Raw genomic sequence first — 23,293 nt, 5'->3', positions numbered from 1 at the left:
CCAAAAATGCAGTATAAAACCTCAGAGAACCACAAAGTAACCTGCCATGAGTAAGCATCACCTAATTTCTCGTCAAATTTTTCCTTGTGGATTAAGAATAAGAAAGGAGCAACTTATTTTGCCAGGGTCCTTTCAAACAACTAATCAACTTGAGTCCATGTAGAAGACTTTTAGCCTTACCTGAAACATGAGACAATGGTCCTTTTGTTCTTCCTGGGGGCTTGGTCTCCTCAGGGGATTCTTTCTCTGTTGGGGAGGGGAGGTCGATCTCTTGCTGTTTATCTGCAATAAAGACAGGACAGAGATGTCAGTAACAATAAAACATTACACACCAAGTTCATATTGAAGAGTACAAGCTGGCAGCTGCATATTTATTTTATCTACTCACCCCAACTCTTTTCAATCAAAATGTGGTGGGTGCTGAAGGTGTGGCTTCCCTCAAACACTGGACCTCCATTTAACTTCCTATCTGAGGGACGTCCCTAGCCGAAGCTAGGTACTCATTTACTCCAGAGTTGAGTGAGGAAATTGGTGTTAAATGTCTTTCCCAAGGGCATAACATCAAGACCTGTCAGGGATTTGAATTTGTACCTTCAGGTTTGGTGTCAACAACGTTAACAGCAGGGCCATAATGCCACATTGTCTAGCGCATAACCTCCATTAACATTTATCTTCCGGGTATATATATCTGCCACCTTGAAAATCAGATATGGTTTTGAGATATCTCTAGTGCAGCATCTACCTGGCAGGCAAAGTTTAGATATGCAGGAGATGCTGGAGATCTCTTAACACCACTTTTTTTCAGGGTGACGGAAATATGTGACCTGGCAGAATTTGTAGTAGATATGATGATCTGTGTTGTAACTTCTTCTTTAAATGGATGGTGCAATCAGCACCAAGGGAAAGGTGTCGTCTCTACTTCATTCACACGCTTGAAGTGACTAGTGGCACATAGGACAGCACAGCACAGCACACTCGCTATTTCAGTAGTGGGGTACACTTTTACAATGGGGAGTTGCTAGTCCTTCCCATTTGACCTACTCACGTCACCTCCTTAGACATGGGACCCCCATTTCACATCCCTTCCAAAATACGGGTGAAGCCCCAACCGAGATGCCCTTCCAAGGATCTTATTTGCCTCTTATTAGCAACAAGTTGGAACCAGGAGCTCAATTGTGATATAAATGTTGAGGTTTTGTGGTTCTTTCAAGCAACCAGACCAACTACAGGTTATATACTTTGTGTTGTTACTAGTACCTTGGATGGATGTTGAATTCAGTACCAAGGGCAGGGTCACTTTTTAACTTACTTTGGTACAAATGTTATGGTTTTGGCTTTCTTTTACGAAACCACACAAACTAAATATACAGCATATACACTTTGTGTTGTTACTTCTACCTTGGAAGGATGGTGAATTCAGCACCAAGGGCAGGAACAGCTGTTTATAATTCTTGTTACTTTCACTTTTCTCCTGAGTCATACAGATTATAGGCGAAAAATACAATGTAGTAGTTACCATCTAGAATTGATGGTGAATTCAGCACCAAGGGGTTGTCCTACTTTTTAGCTTTTATGGTACCAATGTAGATATCCAGACAGATTTATTTGATCTACTCGCACCAGTATGGACACTCTCTTCAATAAGACTCTTTTTAATGTGCTCAACGTGTGGCTCTCCTCAAACATATTTGAAAGATGGGGAATTCAGTACCAAGGGCAGGAACCACTATCTAGTTTTCTTGCAGAAATGTTTATTTTTCAACTGTATTTTGAGAAATGAACAAAAACCCTACTACACTTCCCCTTATGCGCTTTTCCACAGATATCATATTACAGACATCCCATGTGTAATTTGTGACTTATTATATGGTGGCACAGTTGCCTTGTGGCTAGGGTTGTTGACACAGAACCTGGAGGTATCAAGCTCCAATCCCTGACAGATCCCAATGCTGTGCATTTGGGAAAGGCACTTTACACCAATTTCCACTCTTGACTCAATGGCTAGGGATAGGACGCTAAATGTTAATCCTGATTGAGGAGAGCCAAACCTGAAGCACATTAAAGAACCCAACACACTTATACAGAAAAGTTGGGGTCCTTCCCAGTATGAGTGGATCAAATCAATGAATCCGAATATGCAGCTTGTACTTTTCATTACAAACCTTACCTTGTGTGCTACACCATGAGGCGGTTTACCAGGTAACATCCACTACCATAATACCGCCACATTTACTGCACTTTCTAAAGTGATACTAATTCAACAAAGCAACTCATTATTTTTTCCTGGCTACATGTCAATGTTATTGCTTACCTTTGCCACTTATGCTGTGTATATCTTTTTTGTCTCTAGATGTCTTAAAAACGAAATATCGCAATCGTAAGATGTTGCGGAAATGCACCGAGAACGGGCGTGCGCACGGAAAGGGGTTCCATAATACCGCCAGGAAGAAACTCGGCAATTATCTCCCCATTTTTCACCATTATACATCAGCTGTTGTTCCTTTCTTTCGGGGTAGTGAGTGCCCTAAATATAGAACGATGTCTATGAATACAAAAAATCCCACGAAAACGGATGTTAACTGTTACAAATTTTGATTTACTGTAGCCCGTCACAACTGCTATCACGTAAAACTTACGTCTGGCGTTCTACTATGGTTCAGTTCACATGACGGCGGCTCCGTTGCTAATATAACGATGGTATTAATTGTTGGTATTATCCAAAAATCAAGATCGTCAAGATTGCAACTAGTCCCGCATGCCCATCACCACTCGTAATTGATATCTTGAAGGTCAAAGTTGACACGGCAGGTCTACTATGCCGCTGGGCATGAATCAGGAGCAGCTCTCTCATGAGGACCGGTGGAGGCAATGTTCGATACAGTTATGGAAGAATCCCAAGTGTGCCATGCAAATAGAAACATTTTCTTTGACTATTTATCACAGAGGATTAATTGGTTCCTGAGTGAATTTTCGTCTCCCATGCAAATACAAATGGTATCTACGTGGAGTCCCCAGTTGCGGCCGAGAGGTGCAAATTGTTTGAACTGCGGTTTGGGACCAAACAATAGAAGGGTTCATAATCCTACTATAAACTGTTGTTCCTTGGTGAAAAATTCATCTATAAATATCATGCTTATAGTGTGATGTTTAACGGGGGTTGCCCTAACTTATGACGCGCCCTAACATGTGACGGATTTTTTAGTGATCTTATTATGCATAAGTACGCCGTGCTTGTGTCCACTGACTATGCTCATAAGGAAGGTAAATAAACCAAGTTCATGCAAATAATTGTTATTTGCATTCAAAACATATGTGTACATATTCATTTCTTGTTTTGTCGAAAAGTAGTATTTTGACAATAATGATGGCAACGCTGAGTAGAGGGTCACTGCGTAGCTAGACTGCCCGGCACCCAAATATACGACCTGTGCCAAGCAGATACAACTATCATACACATAAGAAATATAACTTCATAAAACACACAAAAATTGGGTCTTTAAGTGTTTTTTGAGAAGAAAACCGACCAAAGAAAACAAGGTAAACATCGCTGCCGTCTGCCGACGTTGTTTTCCTGCCATTTTTTGGGGCCGCGATGGTGGCGGACGGCGATTCAACGCACAGCTTTGTAACGCTCTAACATGTGATTGGTACCGTCTATGAAAAGGAAACTGAATACAGAGATGGCGAAGATATTTCCCAATAAGTAGACGGAGTATTGTTGATGTAAGCGGTGTCGTTTTTTCGCAATGATTTTGTAAGTCGGGTCGCATGCAAGACGTACGTCGGGCCGCGCGCAAAGTGCGTAGTAGCCTATTTCCCGTGAAAACATGAGCTGGGATGCGCTAGATATAGCCCTTCTCACATGACGTGAGAAGTGCACACAGTCAAATTTTTCCGGTCAAAAGAAAGCTAGAATATAGCAGACATCAAGCCTTGTTTACATTTCCCAAACTTCATCACCAACTTCCGAAGAGAGCAAAATTAACAAAGCGTAATAAGTTAGGCACACTATCTGGCGTAGCACTAAATCAGAAGGTACATTCGTGAAAACGTCTCACAGCGTTTTCCGCTTGTAACGCGGAGCATGAAGGGCCCATGAACAGTATGAATACATTTCTTGTCCATGTATGTTCTTTAGATGAATGTGTTCAAAATTCATTCATTAAAACATGACCATTCTCTGGCAACCAGCAATGGAGCGCCGTGAGTTCGAGCGCGTAAAAAACGTCATATGTTTGGGCACCCCCCGTTATAGATACAAAACATTTCTCTGTGCTTTGTAGAAATTACACCCGCCCCTTCAAACTATTGGTTTCGCCAAGATTTTTGCGGGAATTTTCCTGTTACGCAATACGGGGAGGTGTCAGTCTCGGGCCGAAACAATAAAAATGATGACGTTCTATTTTGCACCAGGTCAACGGCAGTTACGGCTAGTAAACAACCGTTTTTGACGATAGATCACACTTTGACACAAGTTGAAGGCCAGTAAAAGAAACTTTATTTTGCTGTTATTTAAATAATCGTCTTGAGCTGGAAGCACATGCGATTATTATATGCAAATCCAGCGAACAGCGTGCGATGGCGTGATATGTTCTTCCCACGACGCGCTCGCCTGCCATGATAAGGGATCGAAAACATTTGACCTCGTTGTCTTCGAATGCCTCGTTATTGAGGCCTTTTTTAGAGTGTATTAAATACCTTGATGTCTGAAGTGTGCATACCTCAGAAATCACTATTGCTGCACCAGTAGATCTCTTAAAATTCATCGCTTTTTAGATTTGGCGGTATTATGATTAGTGGCGGTATTATGGTAATGATGTTATGCAATACAAGGAAAGAACAGAAAGAATCCTCAAAGTTTGTGTACCTTAAGATGTACATACCTAAGAAGGTGTTGCAAATAAACTCGGAGACTTGGTTTCCTGATTTGCTTGTCTCTTTAAAGTGACTCAGCTCTCTGTTCAGCATTCTTTTGAACTGTAGGAAGAAAGGAAATATAAAACGTTAACAGTCACCCCCTTTCTGAAAGAAATTTTTCTTCAATTAAATTCCATTCCATTACATTTAGTGTCAACCTAGACAAGCAAGTTTTTCATACTTCTCAAAATGTCTGCTGAATATGAATTTCACTATGACAGAGTCTACGTTCTTTTCATATTCTGCATTCTTTTCATAGCTCAGCAATACAAGTACTAACCGAATACGATATCAAAAAATCTAATTCTTTCTTTTTGTTGAGAATCAAATATGAGAAGGACAACTAATCTTTTACCAATTTGTACCTAATATTACCTAACTTGAGACGCTTTTTTCATGCACTCAAACTCACAACGCTCCACCACTTGTTGCCAGAAAATGGTAATCTCCAAGCAAATCTACACGGGGCGCGAAAATCGTATATGCTAGCCAGAGAAGCTCCAGTCAGCCAGATAAGCTCCAGTCAGCCCCGTAGGCTTCTCTGGCTAGCATATACGATTTTCGCGCGCCGTGTAGATCTGCTTGATTAAGAAAATGGTCAGGTTTTGATGACTGAAATTTGGACACATTAATCTTAAGAACATATTTGAATCAAAAATGCAATTCATACTGTTCATTGACTTTTTACACATTGCAACTGGTAAATGCTGCACATTCCCTTTAATTCAAAAGTTAATCACAAAAGTCAACAAGGAACATGAAGTTCTTATAATCTCTCTAAAAAAAATATTATACTCACTTTACTAGAGGCCATCTCGCTAACTGATCTATGTGTCTGTATGGACTCCAGTTGGTCTAAACACCAGTCCAACTCCTCTAATGTTTCCATGGCTAGTCTACTTTGGTTCTCATCTGGAACACACAACACACCAAATTACACAATATTGGAGACACCCGTAAATAGTTTGTTGGTAAATCAATTCAACAGTTACACAGACTTATTTTTCTTCTCTACAGACATTTTTTCAACCTATCTGCTGTTTTGATCAGTGCAAAGAAACCCTGTCCTTTTGTGACGTAATTATCCTGACAAGCATGCGTTCTCGAACATGAGTACCGTATAATGTGGACTCAGTCATGTTTGGGACCGTATCATTGTTGCTCCCTCACAAAGCAGCAAGGAGAAGTTACAGTTGTCATGTTTGAGAACGCATCCTTGTCTCAAGCATCAAACCTCTGCACACAGAAGAACCCAACACACTTATCTGAAAGAATGAGGGTGACCCGGTGTGCTAAGCCAAATACGCTAGCCGTAGTGATGCCGCATTGCACTATCACTAGCTAACAAAAAAGCGTCATGCTTCGTCCTTATTCTGAGGTTTGACCAACCTTGTCAGGATAATTACGTCACCATAGCACAAGCATTTTGCACTAATAAGGTACAATTTTACTTTGCACTGACAAGACAAGTTTATTGTACACTCAGGAAGACAGCAGATAGGTTGTGGAAACATCTGTAAAGAAGAAAAATAAGGTTGAGTATTTAAGAAAACTGTTGAATATTAGAGCCACACCAATATGGAGAAGTCAGTCATTTCGCTTTTTTTCCATGGGGGTAAGGTAGTTTTGTATAAAACTCCATTAACAAATTTAATCTTCTTTCGTACCATTTCAAGAACTGACAAAAAAACAAAGATGAATGAAATGACTATGCAATTGTCTGGTGCAACAAGAATTAAACAGAATGTAGAACAAAGACCAAAGTATCCATATTAGAACCTTATCAGTCTATGTAGGTTAACAATGTTATTGTTACTAATAGAATCTATGTAGGGAGCAAGTAAAAAATGTCTGTTTGATGTTAGATTTCTTTCAAATCATTTCAATCATATGAAACTCATACACATCTTATGAAAAATGCACATATCGTTATGTGAAAAGTGCAAATTTCAACATGCAAACTGGCCATCCACTGCATTGGGAGAAGGTATGTTCCTTAGTGTTTCTACCTACAATATTAAGTGGACAGCATCAAGTCAACTGTACACACTCATGCCACATCTTCAGAAAGGACTACCACTGAAGAAGCAATAACCACGGTGAAACATGTATGAGCGTGGGCTTGAATAAAGTTTTTAAACAACAACTATGCTGCTACGGCATCCTTTCTGAAGATGTGGCATAAGTGTGTACGGTTGACTTGACGTTGTCCACTACATTTGCCCACTGCTGGGTTATATGTAAGAGTTAGGCAAGCACCGTCACCATCACCCACCTGGTACCGTTAATTTGTTATTACTTGAACTACTTGTTCCCTGAGACGGATGTGACTGAGACCCAACAGATGAGCGTCGGCTGCTGCAAAAACAGAAAAAGAACAAAAAGATCTGCATTTTTACATGATAAACATGAGAGTAACACTGTCATCGGATGAAGTACCAAAAACTCTTGTTGCTAGGACCTAAACTGATCATGCTGAGTGTAGTGGTTAGATTGTTGGACCCAGAATGAAGAGTCCTGGGTTCGATCCCAGGTAACCTGCCCCGATGTTGCGCCCTTGCAAAAGGCATTTACACGACTTTCCTCACTTCACCCAGATGAAAATGAGTCCCTAGCTTTGGTAAGTGGCTTCCCTAGGATGGGACATTAAATGGAGGTGTCGTGTTTGATGAGAGCTGCACCACAAGTGTGTCAAAGACCCCAACACACTTATCAAAAAGTAGGGGTCCTTCCTCGTGTGAGTGGATCAAATCTTATACCTATAGTCTGGTTTTTGGGTTGACATCTTGAAAAGTGATAGTAGCCTGTTATGTCAATCCTCCTACATAATGTGGTAAATACCAATAAATAGATATATTTGGCACCAACCTGGATGCAGGAACATTTGTCAATGAGATGAAGTTGTTCCTAACACTACGCAGACTGGCTAACACCTGGAAACAAGGCAGAATGTTTGTCCTTAAAAGAATGTCGTTTTTTTCTTAGACTATCAAGTGATCTGACTAATAATTTAAAGCTGACACTGGTTAGCCTGGTATTCAGCCTTGTGCAACTGTCCACTTCCCAACAGTCACTGAGCCGTAGAGCAAGGCTGAAAACCAGACTTTGCAAAGGGTGGAAGGCAAGCAAATCATGTGGGAAACAGAATCGGAAGTAGTTCTTTCAACAACGATAAAGTTGTATTACTAGTAATATCATCAGAAAGTCCATGATGTGGAAAAGTTTGTAGCCATCTAGTATTTTGCTTTAAGTTGTACAGTTAATGCACAGAAGAAGTTGTAAGTTTTCTATTACTGCGAAACTGCAGAAAGTCACAAAACTTACCTGTGCAAATGGGGTAACGATGAGATCACTCTCGTGCCTGGAAGGTCAAGGGCACGAAAATATTATTTATATTTTCCTGTTTGGAGGAAAGTAACCTAGTACGTCATTTGGGACATCCAAAATATGATACATCCACTGTGTAATTCAAATAAGCAGTGACATTTAAAGGGGCATATTGTAGAATCTGGTGGGCAAAAACTACAAATAGTAAGAATTTGAAAGATCTACACTAAGATTCACATTTGTAACTTATTTGTTACTTATTTCCAACATATTCCCATCATTTTGTCACATTTCCACCATTGATAAACGACGAAAAACGCAAAACGTGTAAAATCTGGTTCATCTACATATTAAGTTGCGTCCCGCAAGTTAATATGCAGATAAGCCAGCGTAGAACGCTACGAAAAATCCAAATCGACTGTTATGGTCGGAGTTCGAGCGTCACAGGAAAATCACCACAAGTGAACAAACTTCAGAACGTTGGGCGTTCGATCGCGTGTTCGGTGGTTCGTCGGAATGTTGGACAAGATGGCGGCCAATTCAAGTGGCGGTGGGGATTGCGTATATAATTTTTTTCAAGACGTTCGCACGACACTACAAAGTCGCATCTGTACGTGATGAATATTGCTGTGCAGTGTAATAAGGTAGATTCAACTAATGATGTAGAAAAATAATCAAAAACAAAGAATTTTGTTTTATGTTCATGTCACAATATGCCCCTTTGAAAGAAATTTCCTGAAAGCAAATTCGACAATGGCAACATGATGTTATGTTCAATACATGTGTTAATTTTGATACAACCAATTCCTAATAGAATCTCTTCCCAACCTGGGAGATTATTCAAAATAAAAGAAATTGTACAGTTTTCCATGCCTAATGTTGTAAAAAAAAGAATAAGAACAAAGCTTCAGAATCACTCAGTGCCACCGGTATATACCATCACCTTTACCAACCTTACAATTTAACGTTACACTTAAAGTAACAAAAGTGTAAGGAAGGCTCAGCTATTTTTGAAGACCCCATTCTGAGCAGTGTGTAGTGAGTGCCATGCTACATGCAGTCAAGAAGAAACACAATCAACGTGACAAAAGAAAAGTGACTGAAGACAACGAAAAGGCAGGAGTATTTAGCAGAAAGTAGAAAAGGAAAGAAGAAAGGAAAGGTCCACAACTTTTTCTACAGTAACCACTATGCTCTGAGTAGTCTAACAAGATGTCTATTCATCCGAATTCATGCAGGCTAAAGCATTTACTGGCTTTCAAAAAAAATGCATTAGCATTTTAGGCTTTGTTTAGAACAACTTTTTGCAAGGTAAGTTTGGGAGATTTTCAGGCACTGTGAGAAACAGTATTTGAACTGAAAAGTGGTGCTCAGTACATTAAACCTTCAAGCCACACACTTTATATAAATTATTGGCAGGGAACAAAACAAAACAAAAATTCTTGCAAATTCTCACTAAGAGGGGCTCATGTCGTGTCCGGAACCATGCCTCTCCCATTCCGTGCCTGAGTGGGCACGGAACGGGATAAAGTCCGACTATCCGGAACTGTGCCCGAAAGCGCTGTCAGTCACTGTGATTGAGGGGACAGTGATATAATTATTCACGCCCACGTTTCCATATAAGGCAGACTGTTTTTTTCTTCCTGCAGCCCTGCAGTCCTTGTTTTCCGGGGCGTTGGGTTGAGGAAGAATCAGCGTAATTCTCGCTCTGTAAAATACATTTACTGCTTGTCTTGGATGATATAGACCTACAACTCCCCGTAGCGTTAATTTAGATCGGGCGGGCTGACTGCCTTGCAATTGGGCCGATCCTAGTCTGGTTTCCCGGGGTAGGCATATCAAAGATCGAGAATTATGCCAATTCTTCCTCATCCCAACGCCCCGAAAAGCAAACTTAAGATGGTGGGAATGCAGGAAAAAAAAATGCTGAAAAGACTCCTCCCAAAAAACACTAAGCTCCGCCCCAAAGCACAGTTTGTATCCAGAACTGTGCGCAATTGGGCACGGTTCTAAATAGTCCCCGCGCATCCAAGAACGTGCTTTTGTCCTAGGCACGGTTCTGGATACGCGGGGACTATCCAGAACTGTGAGTGGGCACAGTTTGGGATAAAGCACGGTTCTGGACGTAACAGCTCATATACAAAGATAATTTTTATCAAAAGTCCAGGAGTTTTCAAGGAACACCCAAAATAAATATGGTGCACACGTGTATTGCAAATCAATGGATTGGCCACCCTGACTTGATAATGTGGATGACATCTGTATTTGCACATATCAACTTTTGTCATTTCCAAAAAAAAAAAAAAAAAAAATGTTTGCAACCATGCATATGCAATTTGTGCCCAACTTTTATCTTTTTCGCACACTCGCACCAATTTTGCAGTGCCCAGAGGATGTCATCCATATATAATCAAATCGGTATGGCCTTATGGAGAATGCTGATACCAAAATATCATAGAAATTTCATCAAGCTAAAGAGGAATTCTTTGCTTTTATGATTCTTTGAAGAGTTCTTTTAAACACCTGGACTTTTCAAGATATCCAGGACTTGTACAAACCCTTTGTTGTTGATTGATCGATGGGTTAATTAACTTTAAAGCAGGCTTTCAAAAAGCGGGGCAGGTGAGGGGGAGTACCAGACTTCCCCAAAGGCACTATGGATGAACAATTCTCCAGTAGCTTTGCATGTCAATCAATTTTCCTGCTGTCCCAGTGTCTGGTATGAGGAAAAAACAACAATCCCAGTGTTTTGGGGGGGGGGGGGGGCAATGTACATGTGTATGCAAATAACAGGAACCAAGGTGTCCTCTAGGTGTCCCTTGGAAAAGGAGGGTGTCTAATTTCTTTGTAAGGCCCTGAAGCCCAGCTAGCTAATAGCCTGCATTGTTTAAGGGCAAACTGGGAGCTGTGGCTAGAGCAGGGGTTGCAACGACGGAGAGGAGCAGGACTTACACACTACTGGCAATAGAGGACCTCCGAGAGGATGGGAGCTTGTTGGGCTGGGGTTGTTGACATTGTTGTTGTTGACATTGTTGTTGTTGTTGTTGTTGCTGTTGAGAAGTCCTGTGGGAGTGGACAGGGTTACATACACATCACGACATGCACAGACAGAGTGCAAACAGATAGCTTGACAGGGCCAGTTGTCCTTTTTTCGGCAGCCCTGATACCAGATTGTAGAGATAGATATTCTAATTTGAGCAGAAAACATAGAACACACTCAGTCTGACTTTCTGTAAACGTTTGTTCAAGTTTGTCTTTAACGTAGCAGAAAAGAGCCCTCAATTATGTGCTGTCGTTTGTTGTTAACCTAAAGAAACCGCTGGTCTGAAACCAGAGTACAGTTTTAACCACCACCAGCATGCGTATGCAATGCGAACAGCTCTCAGTAATGAAAAATAAGTACCATATGTCATAAGTCATAGCATACCTCCATGAAATTTTAAGAGTTTTTGTAAATTTCTTGTTTTACTTCTGAAGGCTTTTCTTGCTTTCTAAGGTTCACCTTCAATAAACATAATCTATAGTATGGATAAAACACTGAGTTGCTTGGAGACAACTCTTGATTCAGGGCCAAATTCCATTTCCTGTCACCTTTCTGGGACTTTTCTGGCATCTTTTGTCCCCGGCGTGCCTAGCATTCAAATGTTAATTGCAGAACTGCAGACACGCACCACTACAAACAAACAAATACACTAATTACAATACCTCCATTTTTACGAAGGCAACAACTGATCTTTCTATTGACAGTAAGCTTTGACCAGTAAACTAAATTGGGTGTGATCAGTGCTTTTGTTCACAACCTCTTCTTTTTTGACAAATTAATTTTTGTCCCAAATTGCTTGATACTCTAAGTAAGACTCTCGGAACTTCTTCATTCTTTTTACTCCCGCATAAACATTATTTTCCTATACTAAACCTTCAACTGAAAACTGAAAGTGAAATTTCTGCCAGTAAATTTTGTTAGTTAACTTCAACCTAGTAGTTATACATCACACAACTGGTTAGAGAACAAAGCAAAAAGTCATTATTCTCTGAAAAAGAGATCAATCAAGAGTATACTTGTGGAGAGTTTTTTTTAAAACGCTATACCTACAGAGCAGGAGGCAGTAAGAAAAATTCACTCTGGTATCATGATGGTTATAACATAACTTGTGTTGCAATCTGCAAGTTCCTTAAAGATGTTTGTAATCAACAGCTGCCTTAGGGTTCCGCAAAAGCCAGATTTTTGGTTCCCCTCTTAAAGATTGCGGCATAAGTAGGGCTGTCTCCAGAACCTGTCCCTTAATCCAGGGATGGAAATTTGTTTGATGGGAAGGACAAAAATTCAACCCATCCATTGCAAAAGTCTGAGCTTGATGACATGAAATTGATCGATGAAAATGTATTTCTGTAAGCTCAAAATGACAGATTTAACAACAGAAATTAACAACATTGGCTGCCAAACAATGAGTGGGACAGAAAAATATCTAAATCTCGAGACAGCCCTGGGCATAAGCAAGAACTACATAATTGTCAATGGCCAGAAACAATTGCTTTTTATTGCTAGTTATTAGCCACCCATTGCTGGAATTAAGGGACACCACCAAAGATGACAGAGAGAACAATATTCTAGACAGGTGAAAGATGAGAGGCAAGCGACAGAAGTAGATTTCCCTGAAAGTGTGTTACATACATGTATTTAGTAATATCATTGCCATTGTTATATCAACAATTATCAAAGATAGAAAGAAAATACTATAATTATGACAGTTTCATTTTAAAAGAGGATTGAAGTTTTCAGTTTTTGAAAAAGTTTGAAATTCATGGATAATTTTGGTTTCTTCAATTGTTGAATGTTGACTATTATGACTTTCTCTTACAATCACTTTCAACTTGTTGACAAAACAGGCGACACTCTAAATACGGAAAGACACTCTAAATCCAGAAAACTGATTAACGAAATGAACAAATGTTTACAAGTAAGATGTAACAAAAGGTGTTTAATATCTAGGTAATAATTAATTCTCTCAAGGGACATGGGCAGTTCTGCAGAATTCTGGTTGATATACCCTGAGTACTGCAGAATTTTGGGATCGTCAGCCAGAATTTGGGCAAACTGTATTTTGTATCAGAATAAAATACTTTTTTCTTTTAAATTAGGTATTGGTATTCTGCACCATGATGTAACATCATCAGTATCAGAATGTTTGCCCAAAAATATATTTTTTTTCTGGGTTTAGAGTGTCTTTCTATAGTGTCTGTTACAAAAGAGAAAACTGAGTCAGACTCTGAGTGTTTGATAATCAAACTACAAAGAAACATCCTGTCTACTCACTCGCTAGCAATGGAGGAATTTCTGGACATAGACTTGGGTGACAGCTCGAATTCACTGTCCGACCTGTAGAGAAAGGACTCCCTTCGCTGGGGGAAATTGGCCTGCAAAAAAAGAGAAGGAAAATTACCAGAATGTACAACTATGGGCTGAAAAATTATTAAGCATCCACTAGGATGGGGCACAATGCGGAGGCCCCATGTTTGAGGACAGTCATAACTCGAGTTGAAGAACCCACAACACACCATCACCAAGTCTTACCTCAACCACCAACCACCCAAACAATGGGACAATCCCTTCTTCACCTCTGACAATACATTAAGGCAGCACAGTTTGCACATGTTTCTAGCGTTTTTTTCTCTAACGTAATTATACGGCACCGACTTCACTTTTATTGTTATACCGCCTTTGCTGGTTGAATTTCGTCACGAATGTTGTTTTTCACTTGTCAGATCCGGTAACTCTATCCCTGTGTTTATGTCACTGCAGGTGCACACTGGCACGTAAGCCAGACTGTCTAACATGAACGACCTTCCCTTACCCATTAGCAAATTGCGTCAATACCAACAGGAAAACATTCGAGATGCATCCCTAGGGAGAAGGCCTTGGCATTCGATCCGGTATTTACGCCTTCCACAACCACTAATGACCGATATCCGTTTGGGTTCAAGACTTTCTAGGGAGCAGAGTGGTTGTACTGACACCTAAAGCTATGCACCTGATAAGTGCTGGTAACAACTTTCCAACGTGGGAAAATAACTAAGGCTGCTGTTTGCGTTAGTACAGGTGTTGTTCTCAGGTACGTCCCCGCCTAGTCACGTCTACAACATGTAAGCTATTGAGTACAACTGTGCCCTAGTGTGACAGTTAAAGGTCTAAGATGTGATGTCTGAAGAACAGTCAATGAAATCATTATAGATTGATTGATGCGATGGGATTGGCTGCTTCATCTCAAGTCATGTGTATCATGTCACTAACAAAAAAACGAGACAGTACAATGGTAATGCAAAGGCTTTGTTTAGCTCCAGATGTTTTTAGACAAAACATGTGAAATAAATTAAAGGGAAGGTGATCTAATGACCAGTCTACAACAGGGACATAGGAGATAGGATAAGCTTCATGAATGTACAGTATTTACAGGTTCATTGTACCAGGCCTTGGGAAATTCCCCTAGCTCTTTTTGACATGCACAATCAACAGCATACCATGGCTTAACGACTGCAACCCTTTCCAATAGCGAGCATGTAGGGTGAGCCACAACAGCCGGGATTTGAACTCCCAACCTCTTGGTCCAGAGGCAGGGTCTACTAATCGCAACTCTACATTTCAATCCTCTTTCAACCCAGAGACTGCTAGAAAAGAGAGTGACTAGATTGTAGAAAGATCAAAACTTGCTAGACAACTTAAAAGTAAACAAGAGTTCCACAAACCCATACCTTCGTCAATGGATGGGTTGGTACATGTAGTTGGATGGGATGTTATGAAGGATGCAGATGTATTATGATGATGTTGATTTGATATGCGGAAATAATGTACAATGTAGGTGATTTGTTATGTATGGAAAGAAGGCGTGGAGGGTAGTAAGGTGTGATAGCAGAGAAGTCGTTGTTTTGATGAATTCTTGGATGTGGAGTAGATCTGTGCAGATGGAAAGTTGGAATGTTTTGGCAATAGGCTGAAGTGTTTTGTGAGACGATGGATAGGTGGGTAAGAAATTTGTATGTTTGGTGGAAGTCTGGATGGGAACCTTTTAAAATCCATGCAGGGTACAAAATGTTGTCGGTTTGTGATGGTAGTGTGTTTTATTTTGGATTTAGGTTGGTGTTTGAAGTGAAATGCCTACACCTCAAATATGACCTCCGTAGCATTTAGCATAAGATACATTTCTGTACAAAATATGCAAATGAGGTCCTCATTAGCATGATCCACATTCCGTTTTATTCACCTATCCTGAAGCAAACTACACCTCCAATATGACATCTATGGCATATGCCGTAAGGGAAATATGAAGTCTCTGCATAAATTATGCAAACGAGGCCCTCACTAGCATGACACACATTCTGTTGTATTCACCTTTCCTGAAGCTACCTAAACCTCCAATATGACATCTGTAGCATAGGCCGTAAGGGGAATATGAAATCGCTGCATAAATTATGTAAATGAGGTCCTCCTCATCATAATGCACATTCAGGTACATTCACCTTTCCTGAAGCTACCTACACCTCTAACTTGACATCCGTAGCATCAAGCGTAAAGCAAACACAAGTTTCTGCATAAAATAGGCAAATGAGCTCTTTATTGGCATAAGGTATATTCCGTTGAATTCAACTTTACCCAAAATACTCATACCTCCAATTCGACGTCCGCAGCATTTAACGTAGTGGAAAATAACTTTCTGCATAAATTATGCAAATGAGATCCTCATTAGCATAACGCACGTGCCTTTGTATTCACTTTTCCTACAGCTACATACACCTCCAATATGACATCTGTAGCATGTACCCAAAGAAAATATGAAATCTCGGCATAGATTATGCAAATAAGTCATCATCAGCATAATACAGATTCAGGTGTATTCACCATTCATAAAGCTACCTACACCTGCAATAGGACATCCTTAGCATTTATCGAAAGGTATAAGTTCCTTCATTGTAGATCACTCCACATCTGCTTGTTTTTTTCCAAGGCCATGCATGATTATGTAGTCACACTACCCACTCCTTGCTACAGCTGACTGACAAGCCAATTTGTCCCAGGAATCACGTTTCCTGCCTCCCACCTGACAAGTACTCACCCCTACAACTTATCTATGACCCCTCCAAACAACGCGGCTAACACATCCCATGCAGCTAGTATACATCGTACAATATAACACATTTTTACACTTTTCTCGTTAATTATTCAAAGTCCTTCGCCCAAAATCTAATCATCTTGAGCTTTCCCACATACACACCGACACACCAAATACGACAACAAACCATCCAGGCGTTCTCGACTTATCGTGTTCACTAACAGACACACAGACAAGCATAAAAAAATAACCTTCTTGACGAAGGTAATAAGCTAATGTCTGTACTGTGGATTCGTCCAGTCTTTAACCTTCTCCCTGATGAGTAACTGTAACCAATAGAGAATGGGTGCCAAATGGCTACTTCAGTGTGCTAAAGGTTAAGTCTAACAAGTTTATCCCTATATAACTTTAGCATATTCAAATTTTCCTCCCTGCTTTTATGATGTCTGCTTGCTATATCATATTCTTTACCTTAAAATGTCTGAAAATAAATTGGTGTGGCCAACAGTACCCTTTTGAGGCACTGTGGGATGCTCTATTTGCAAAGTCATGTCACATGCTAGGGAATTTAAAATAGATTGATAGTGACAGGCAGATATTTATGTGTACAAAGTTAAACTACTGCAATGTACACCCACTGACAGATATTATCAAGCACAGGTGCCTACTGCATAGCAACTGCCCGAATGCCTCTGGCTAAAATGTTTGCCCTGATCTTTCAGCCTCAGACCGTAAAAAGGTGGTCGAACCTCAGACTGAGGACGAAGCATAATGCTTTGTAGTTATGGTTGTGCAATGTAAGCTTTACTACGGCTCATGTATTTAGCCAAGCACACGTGGGTTACCCCTACTCTTCTCGATAAGTGTGTTGGCTTTTTTTACATGCAGAGGTTTGACGCTTGAGGCCTGAAACTCCCTCATACATGGGCTTTACGTCACCATCCGAAATGATGATTACAATCCCTTAACGTCCGAGCTGGAGCTACCTAGAATTGAACTATCTTGATAATTATTGATTAATTATGAAGATAACCTCACCTGTAGAATAAGGCCTGAAGATGGGCTGGCCGCCTCCAAAGGACTGCGACTTGGTGGTGGGCCATTCTCAACATCAAAACTGTAGAAACACGACAAAGAGGATACATTAGTCATGCCATCTGGCAAGAATGGTCAAAACTGCAGGTACATCAGCATTCAACACCACAAGCTGATGTTCGAATATCATGCATCGCTGCATAATATCTCAGCAAAAATCAGTTTGCACCATTATGCTCTATTCCCCCTGTGCGATATGTCTCCATTGAGCATAAAATAAGGTCACATACATTGCTCAGAGCTCCTGGATTTTATTCTGGAGAAATTTCTGGGAAATTTTGTACTGGCATACTGGTCATAATGGTCTCCCCTACATCTTGCTATCAATATTTGAGACTGCGAAAGGAAATAATTAATGTCTTACAATATGGCAGGCTAGAATGATTCAGCCTCAGTATCAAGGATAAAATTGCAGGAAACAGATTAGTAAAAGCATTTCAAGCCATGGGAATTGTGTGAAAAAAAAGGTGCCTCAATGCTTGGGCCTGGCAGATGGTAAAATCTCCTGACTGCCAGGATTCTTTGACAGACATCCCACAAACCCAACATGAGATCAGAGAATCTCGGCAGTCAGGAATCATTATAATCATCTCCCAATCCAATACAACATCTGAGGGACGTCCCTATAGCTCAACTGCTAGCAGCCTCACTGTTGAGCTCTAGGTTCCAATTATAAGTAAACTGGGAGAGCCTAGTTCAAGCATGGGTCAGGACATTTCAGTTGGGGCTGAACCGGTCTTTTGGAAGGGATGTAAAATGGGGGTTCTGTGTTCAAGGAGGTGCCTTGAGCACATTAAATGGGAAAGGCTAGTAACCCCTCCCTGTAAACAAAATGATAGTGCTACTGAAACAGCAAGGAAACGTATGTGCCACTAGCCACTACAAAAGTCTGAACAAATGAAACAAATCAAACATCTGCTTGGAGATTCTGACAGACAAACTGCTACTGTCCCTTTCCTGTTGGACCACCCCTGATGTTGACACAACAGTTTAACATCCTGCTCTGGGGAAACCACAGACAAAACTTCACCCTCTGGAAAAATTCCACACAACCTATGATGCAAGTATCTGAGCCATTTTTTTCTGGAGTGCTTTAATTACACTGCTTTATTTCAGTTCATGAAACAAAAATACAGAAATTTGATATAAAGAGGAGTAGCTAGCGCAATATAATACTAGTTACATGTGCTTCTTACTAAAGGGCATAAGAAACCAAAATACAACATTTTCTTATTATCTGAAATAGGAATAGCATCATTCAAGGAATATAAATGTTTAAAACAAATACACACCCTTCTGATGTTATCTAACATTGAACCATCAGAAACCATATTACTTCCATGGATCCAGCTCTTTATTCTTATCTGATCTTCTCACCAGGTGATTACATTAATCATTGACTAATGCTCACTCATGACGTGACAATGAACATGGCAGCCAGTTCGGAACGTTACACAACGGCTTGCGAAAAAAATTATTTAATGAGCAAACAGTGCTTAATCATCGTGATAACATTCAATTAAAGGACATAACAATATATATTTTGCTTGCTTGTAAAAATAACGTTCTTTCCGAGCCGTTAACGTTGTGCAAAGTTCCAAATCGGCTGCCATGTTCGTTGTGACGTCATGAGTGGGCAAGTCACTGATTGATGTAATTACCTGGTGGGAAGAATCAAAAGCTGGAGGTATGATGTTTTGATGGTTAGATGTTCAATAACATCCGAAGTGTGAATATTTTGTGAAAATTTCTATGTTATTGAACAATAGTATTATGTTTAATGTAATATCCGGAAATTCTTAATGTTGATGTCATTGGTGTCTTATGCCCTTTCAGTACTAGATCATAGGCACTGGACAGAAGTGCGTGGAAAGCAGTGGTGGCCCGCATCGTCGACAGATGAAAGCGGCGGCGATGATGATGATGATGACTAGATCATAGATGATAGCACAGTACATACAGTCAAACATGCCTAGGCGACCACCTTTTCAACGCGACCACCTGGCCATGGCGACCGCTTTTTCTCGGTCCCGAAAATTTTCCCCATAGGCACAAGCATTAAGCTGCCTGCCCAAGGCGACCACCCGTCCAACGCGACCGCCACGAATCGGGACCGCATAGAGCACAAGCCCTGCCCATGGCGGCCGCCTCATTTCCAAGCATGTGGTGACATTGGATCATTTTGCTGTCGGATTTCGCGGAAATGTTTTAAAGACCTTGACGGACAGAAATATATTGAGTAGCATCGATTCCTACATGAAGTGTTTTAATAAAAAGTTTCCACTATAAACTTTGTAAATACAAATGTTTGTGAATACTTTGATGTCGATGTTGGTGTGCCCATCGTAATCTTATAGTTTACCGCAAGCCCGGTTCGGTTTAAACTCAATTTTCAAAACGATTATGTAGTGCATGGCGTCAAAAAGTAAGATCTCACAGAAATTACTATCCATTTGTTGTATTTTCAACAAAAATGTGTCTGTGTCTTACTAAATTCTGCCGAAAAATGACTTCGCGGCGGGCAAAACATCGGGCGAAACATGTTGTTTCTTGGTCCCAGATGCCATCTTGGTTTAGTTTAGGCGCGGCCCAGATTGGCGTACCGCTGACCTTTTTAAAACACGACGCTTCTGTGTATGAACATTTTAAATACTCTCGTTGTTGATGAAAATTAATATTATTACTTTCGTTTTATTTCAAAGAATCTCACAAACCTTTATGTATTTTATTGGGCGCTTTGCGTTCTGCTGCACTGACTTACCTTTCGATGCGTCGCACAGAGCTTGGCGGTGTAGCGCGGCGCGACAAAACATACCGTTCCGTTTCCATCTTCAGTTGTCAGATCGTAAACCTTTTGCCCCTTTTATCCAGTGGTTGGCGCCCCCAAAAAGGCTGGGGTCAGCAGGTGTTTTCAAGGGATTTATCGTAGGGCTTAAAACTCCGATTGTATGTGCCGCGTATGTGCGGGAGGGCACTGCGAGATCATCGAGGCAAACATTGTTCTGTAGTCAAAATTATGACAAAAATTTGTACAGGATGTAACTGTAAAACATTACAAATATTACAACGATAACGGAAAATGTAATTTTGTAGGATCTTTCTGTCTATGAGAATTGAACCTGGTGGGGGTTACACTGTCTAAAATCGCAAAATTTTTCATCCATCTACGTGGTACACTGTATCTGAACACCTCGACCTGGAAACATGTTGTAAGAGGAATCCTCTTCATGGCGATCACCTGTCCATCGCGACCGTTTTTGCTCGGTCCCCCGGGTGGTCGCCTTGGGCAGGTTTGACTGTACATGTAATATCATTTCTTAGGATCACATGCACTGTGAGAAAAGGAAAGAGCACCATCACTTAAAAACTTAGTGCCAAATTGATCAGACAAATATATTGTCATGGAAAGAATTTTTTTGTATGTTTTTTGATAGAGCCAATGAAATGATAATCTTAACTCTGTTTAAATTCTTGATTCTTGATTATGATTATTAGACAGTACAATTGCATTTCATGAATTTGAATAAAAACACAATGTAGTCATTTACCAAATTCAACACGTTTAATCTAAATTGTCCAGGAGATCAAAAATAATGTATGAAAATAGCAAATTATGATATTAATATTAGCTATATTATCATTCCTTGATATATATTAAAAAGATATGTTTCTCTGAACTTTTTAATACACAATGTCAGATGTTCGTCCATGCTGTAAAAGTGACATGTTTAAATGTATCTTGTCATGTGGTAGGTTATGCTTGATGATTGATGTTATTAATAGTATTAAACCTGGATGTAGAAGATGAAACTAAACCACAGTGCACAAATGTCACCAGTGACAAATACTTACAACCATCAGAAATAGAAATATGACATTTACAGTGATACTATATACAGTCATGTGCAATTTACCAGTTACATAATCTACTTAACAAATCGGATCAGGTGTACAAAAATGCCCCTGCAGTTCAAGATCAAGCTGTTAGGGGGCCTAAACCAACACCACTTCTTCCTAACTTAGAAATCTTTTTGTTACCGAAAAATTAGGACCATAGTACTTGCAGGACAATTCAAAGATAAAGAGACCAAGAAAAGCCGCCAGTGAAATCGCCTAAAATTTGTTTACTAATAGGTATACAACTCTATTGCCACTAGGGTCTGCACGAACGAATGAATGGCCCAAGCTGGATCTATCTACAGAACAGTCATGCCAATCATCACATCCCTACACACTGGGCTGTATACACTCCAACTGGACCGTGGTTCCAAAAGTAAACCTACACCGACACCTACATGTAAAGGGTTCTGTTTAGCCGGAAGAGGGCTAGGTATGCCATGGCGTAGTCACTCCTGCATGTGTACTGAATGTCTCATCTTGTGCTAAACAATGGGGGAACTGACACGCACCAACAAATGTAAACATGCCCATTGACTGACCAGCAGTTAGAGGGACCTTGTTGTTGAAGGCACTGTGGATGATACTTCTAAGTTCTACTAGAAGCATTGTAGCCTGGATGCCAGACAACCAAACTCTAAAATATCTATCGTGTTTGGGGGTCTTGAGTCTAGAGTTTGGGGGTCTGGTATCCAGGCTAGAAGCATTGCTGCAGGAATATCAAAAGAAACTAGCACGTCCGGGACAAAAGATACGAAAACTGGAAGTTCTGCTGCAGTACCAAGGAAAGCCACCTATAGGGGTCTATGATTGACCTAGACCTTCCTCTTGGACACAAGACTGAATCATCACCCAAGTGTATCATCACAGTGACTATTCATCCAACCTCTATTTTTTTGCACGCTTGCAACAAAGGATGTCATCCATAAGATCAAATCAGCATGGTCTAGGCATAAATCTAAAAAGATTGACAGAATAGTACCCAAATACAGTGTAGTTGTCCAGTTATTTTGCAACCCAAAGAAACTTTTTATGTCTGTAAAAAGTTTCTTTGGGTTGGAAAATCACTGGATAACATGGTTCTTGATTCACAACCACGGCAATATGAATTTATCACAGCCAATTAGGTTACGAAATCATGATTTCTCCTTACCTGGGCTAAAGATGCATTTGTCTTTACATCTGTTTGATGACGCTGACATAATAAGTGACCTTAAAACAGGTGCGAGTGACGTAGATCTTAAGAGTCGTCACTTTTATGCATTAAGCAACTCTTCCTTTGAGGCCTTGAATAGCGGCAGAAATAGACACAACATCAGAACCTTGCCACGGCCAAATGCAGGGCATTAAATGGATCTTTACTATTTTTATGTTGGGGGGGGGGGGCATCCAGGCTAATCTCTGACGTAGGTGAGTGATTGCGCTGCGTTGGAAATAGTCCTGGAGGGCTCTGAAGGCGGGAAGGGAGGACCGAGTTAGCTACTCCCAATTTCACATTATGCTCTGCCTGACATCACCCCTGGAATAATTTTGACGCTTAACCGGCAACCGTGAAATCCCGCATTTTCATTCCTTGGCTAGTACATGTTTACATCAGATATTTTTATCTGAAATATCGGTGACTATGAGGCGACATATAAATTTTGGTAATGTTTAATACAATACTGTAATGTATACAAATGTTACACAAAAGGTTACTTAAGTAACTCCCTTCTAAAAGATTCAGAAACCTTCTACAAGTATCATTTTCTATTCTAAGAGTTAAGACTGATGACTACATACATTAAAAAGATGTCTAAGACTCCTATGACATCCAAAGCAGCTACCATTTGAAACGTAGAAATTTTGGCATGTTATATGATTGTTAATTATGTAATAAAAACATGAATTGTAAAAGATTTAGACACCTCAATCTGAATTATTATGTTCTTTTCTGGTAAAGAGTGATGAATATA

General features: G+C 40.2%; 1 protein-coding gene across 20 annotated transcripts in view; it reads right to left on the bottom strand.

The window, feature by feature from the left end:
* The window catches only part of LOC136445028 (3',5'-cyclic-AMP phosphodiesterase 4C-like), a 366,783-nt gene that overhangs the window by 19,383 nt on the left and 324,107 nt on the right, over window positions 1-23,293 (bottom strand). For 18 of the 20 annotated variants that reach the window (XM_066442865.1, XM_066442870.1, XM_066442869.1 and 15 more), the window contains 9 exons: window positions 17,385-17,463; window positions 13,559-13,659; window positions 11,197-11,307; window positions 8,242-8,278; window positions 7,786-7,850; window positions 7,193-7,275; window positions 5,717-5,829; window positions 4,884-4,977; window positions 181-282 (listed from right to left, as the gene is read on the bottom strand). In XM_066442865.1, the coding sequence (XP_066298962.1) occupies window positions 181-282; window positions 4,884-4,977; window positions 5,717-5,829; window positions 7,193-7,275; window positions 7,786-7,850; window positions 8,242-8,278; window positions 11,197-11,307; window positions 13,559-13,659; window positions 17,385-17,463 (785 nt within the window). The remainder of the gene's footprint in view (window positions 1-180; window positions 283-4,883; window positions 4,978-5,716; window positions 5,830-7,192; window positions 7,276-7,785; window positions 7,851-8,241; window positions 8,279-11,196; window positions 11,308-13,558; window positions 13,660-17,384; window positions 17,464-23,293) is intronic. The other 2 variants (XM_066442862.1, XM_066442866.1) reach the window with 2 other exon arrangements.

This window comes from Branchiostoma lanceolatum, chromosome 11, assembly GCF_035083965.1.
Source record: "Branchiostoma lanceolatum isolate klBraLanc5 chromosome 11, klBraLanc5.hap2, whole genome shotgun sequence".
NCBI lineage: Eukaryota > Metazoa > Chordata > Leptocardii > Amphioxiformes > Branchiostomatidae > Branchiostoma > Branchiostoma lanceolatum.
This window is presented reverse-complemented; position numbering and strand designations above follow the sequence as displayed.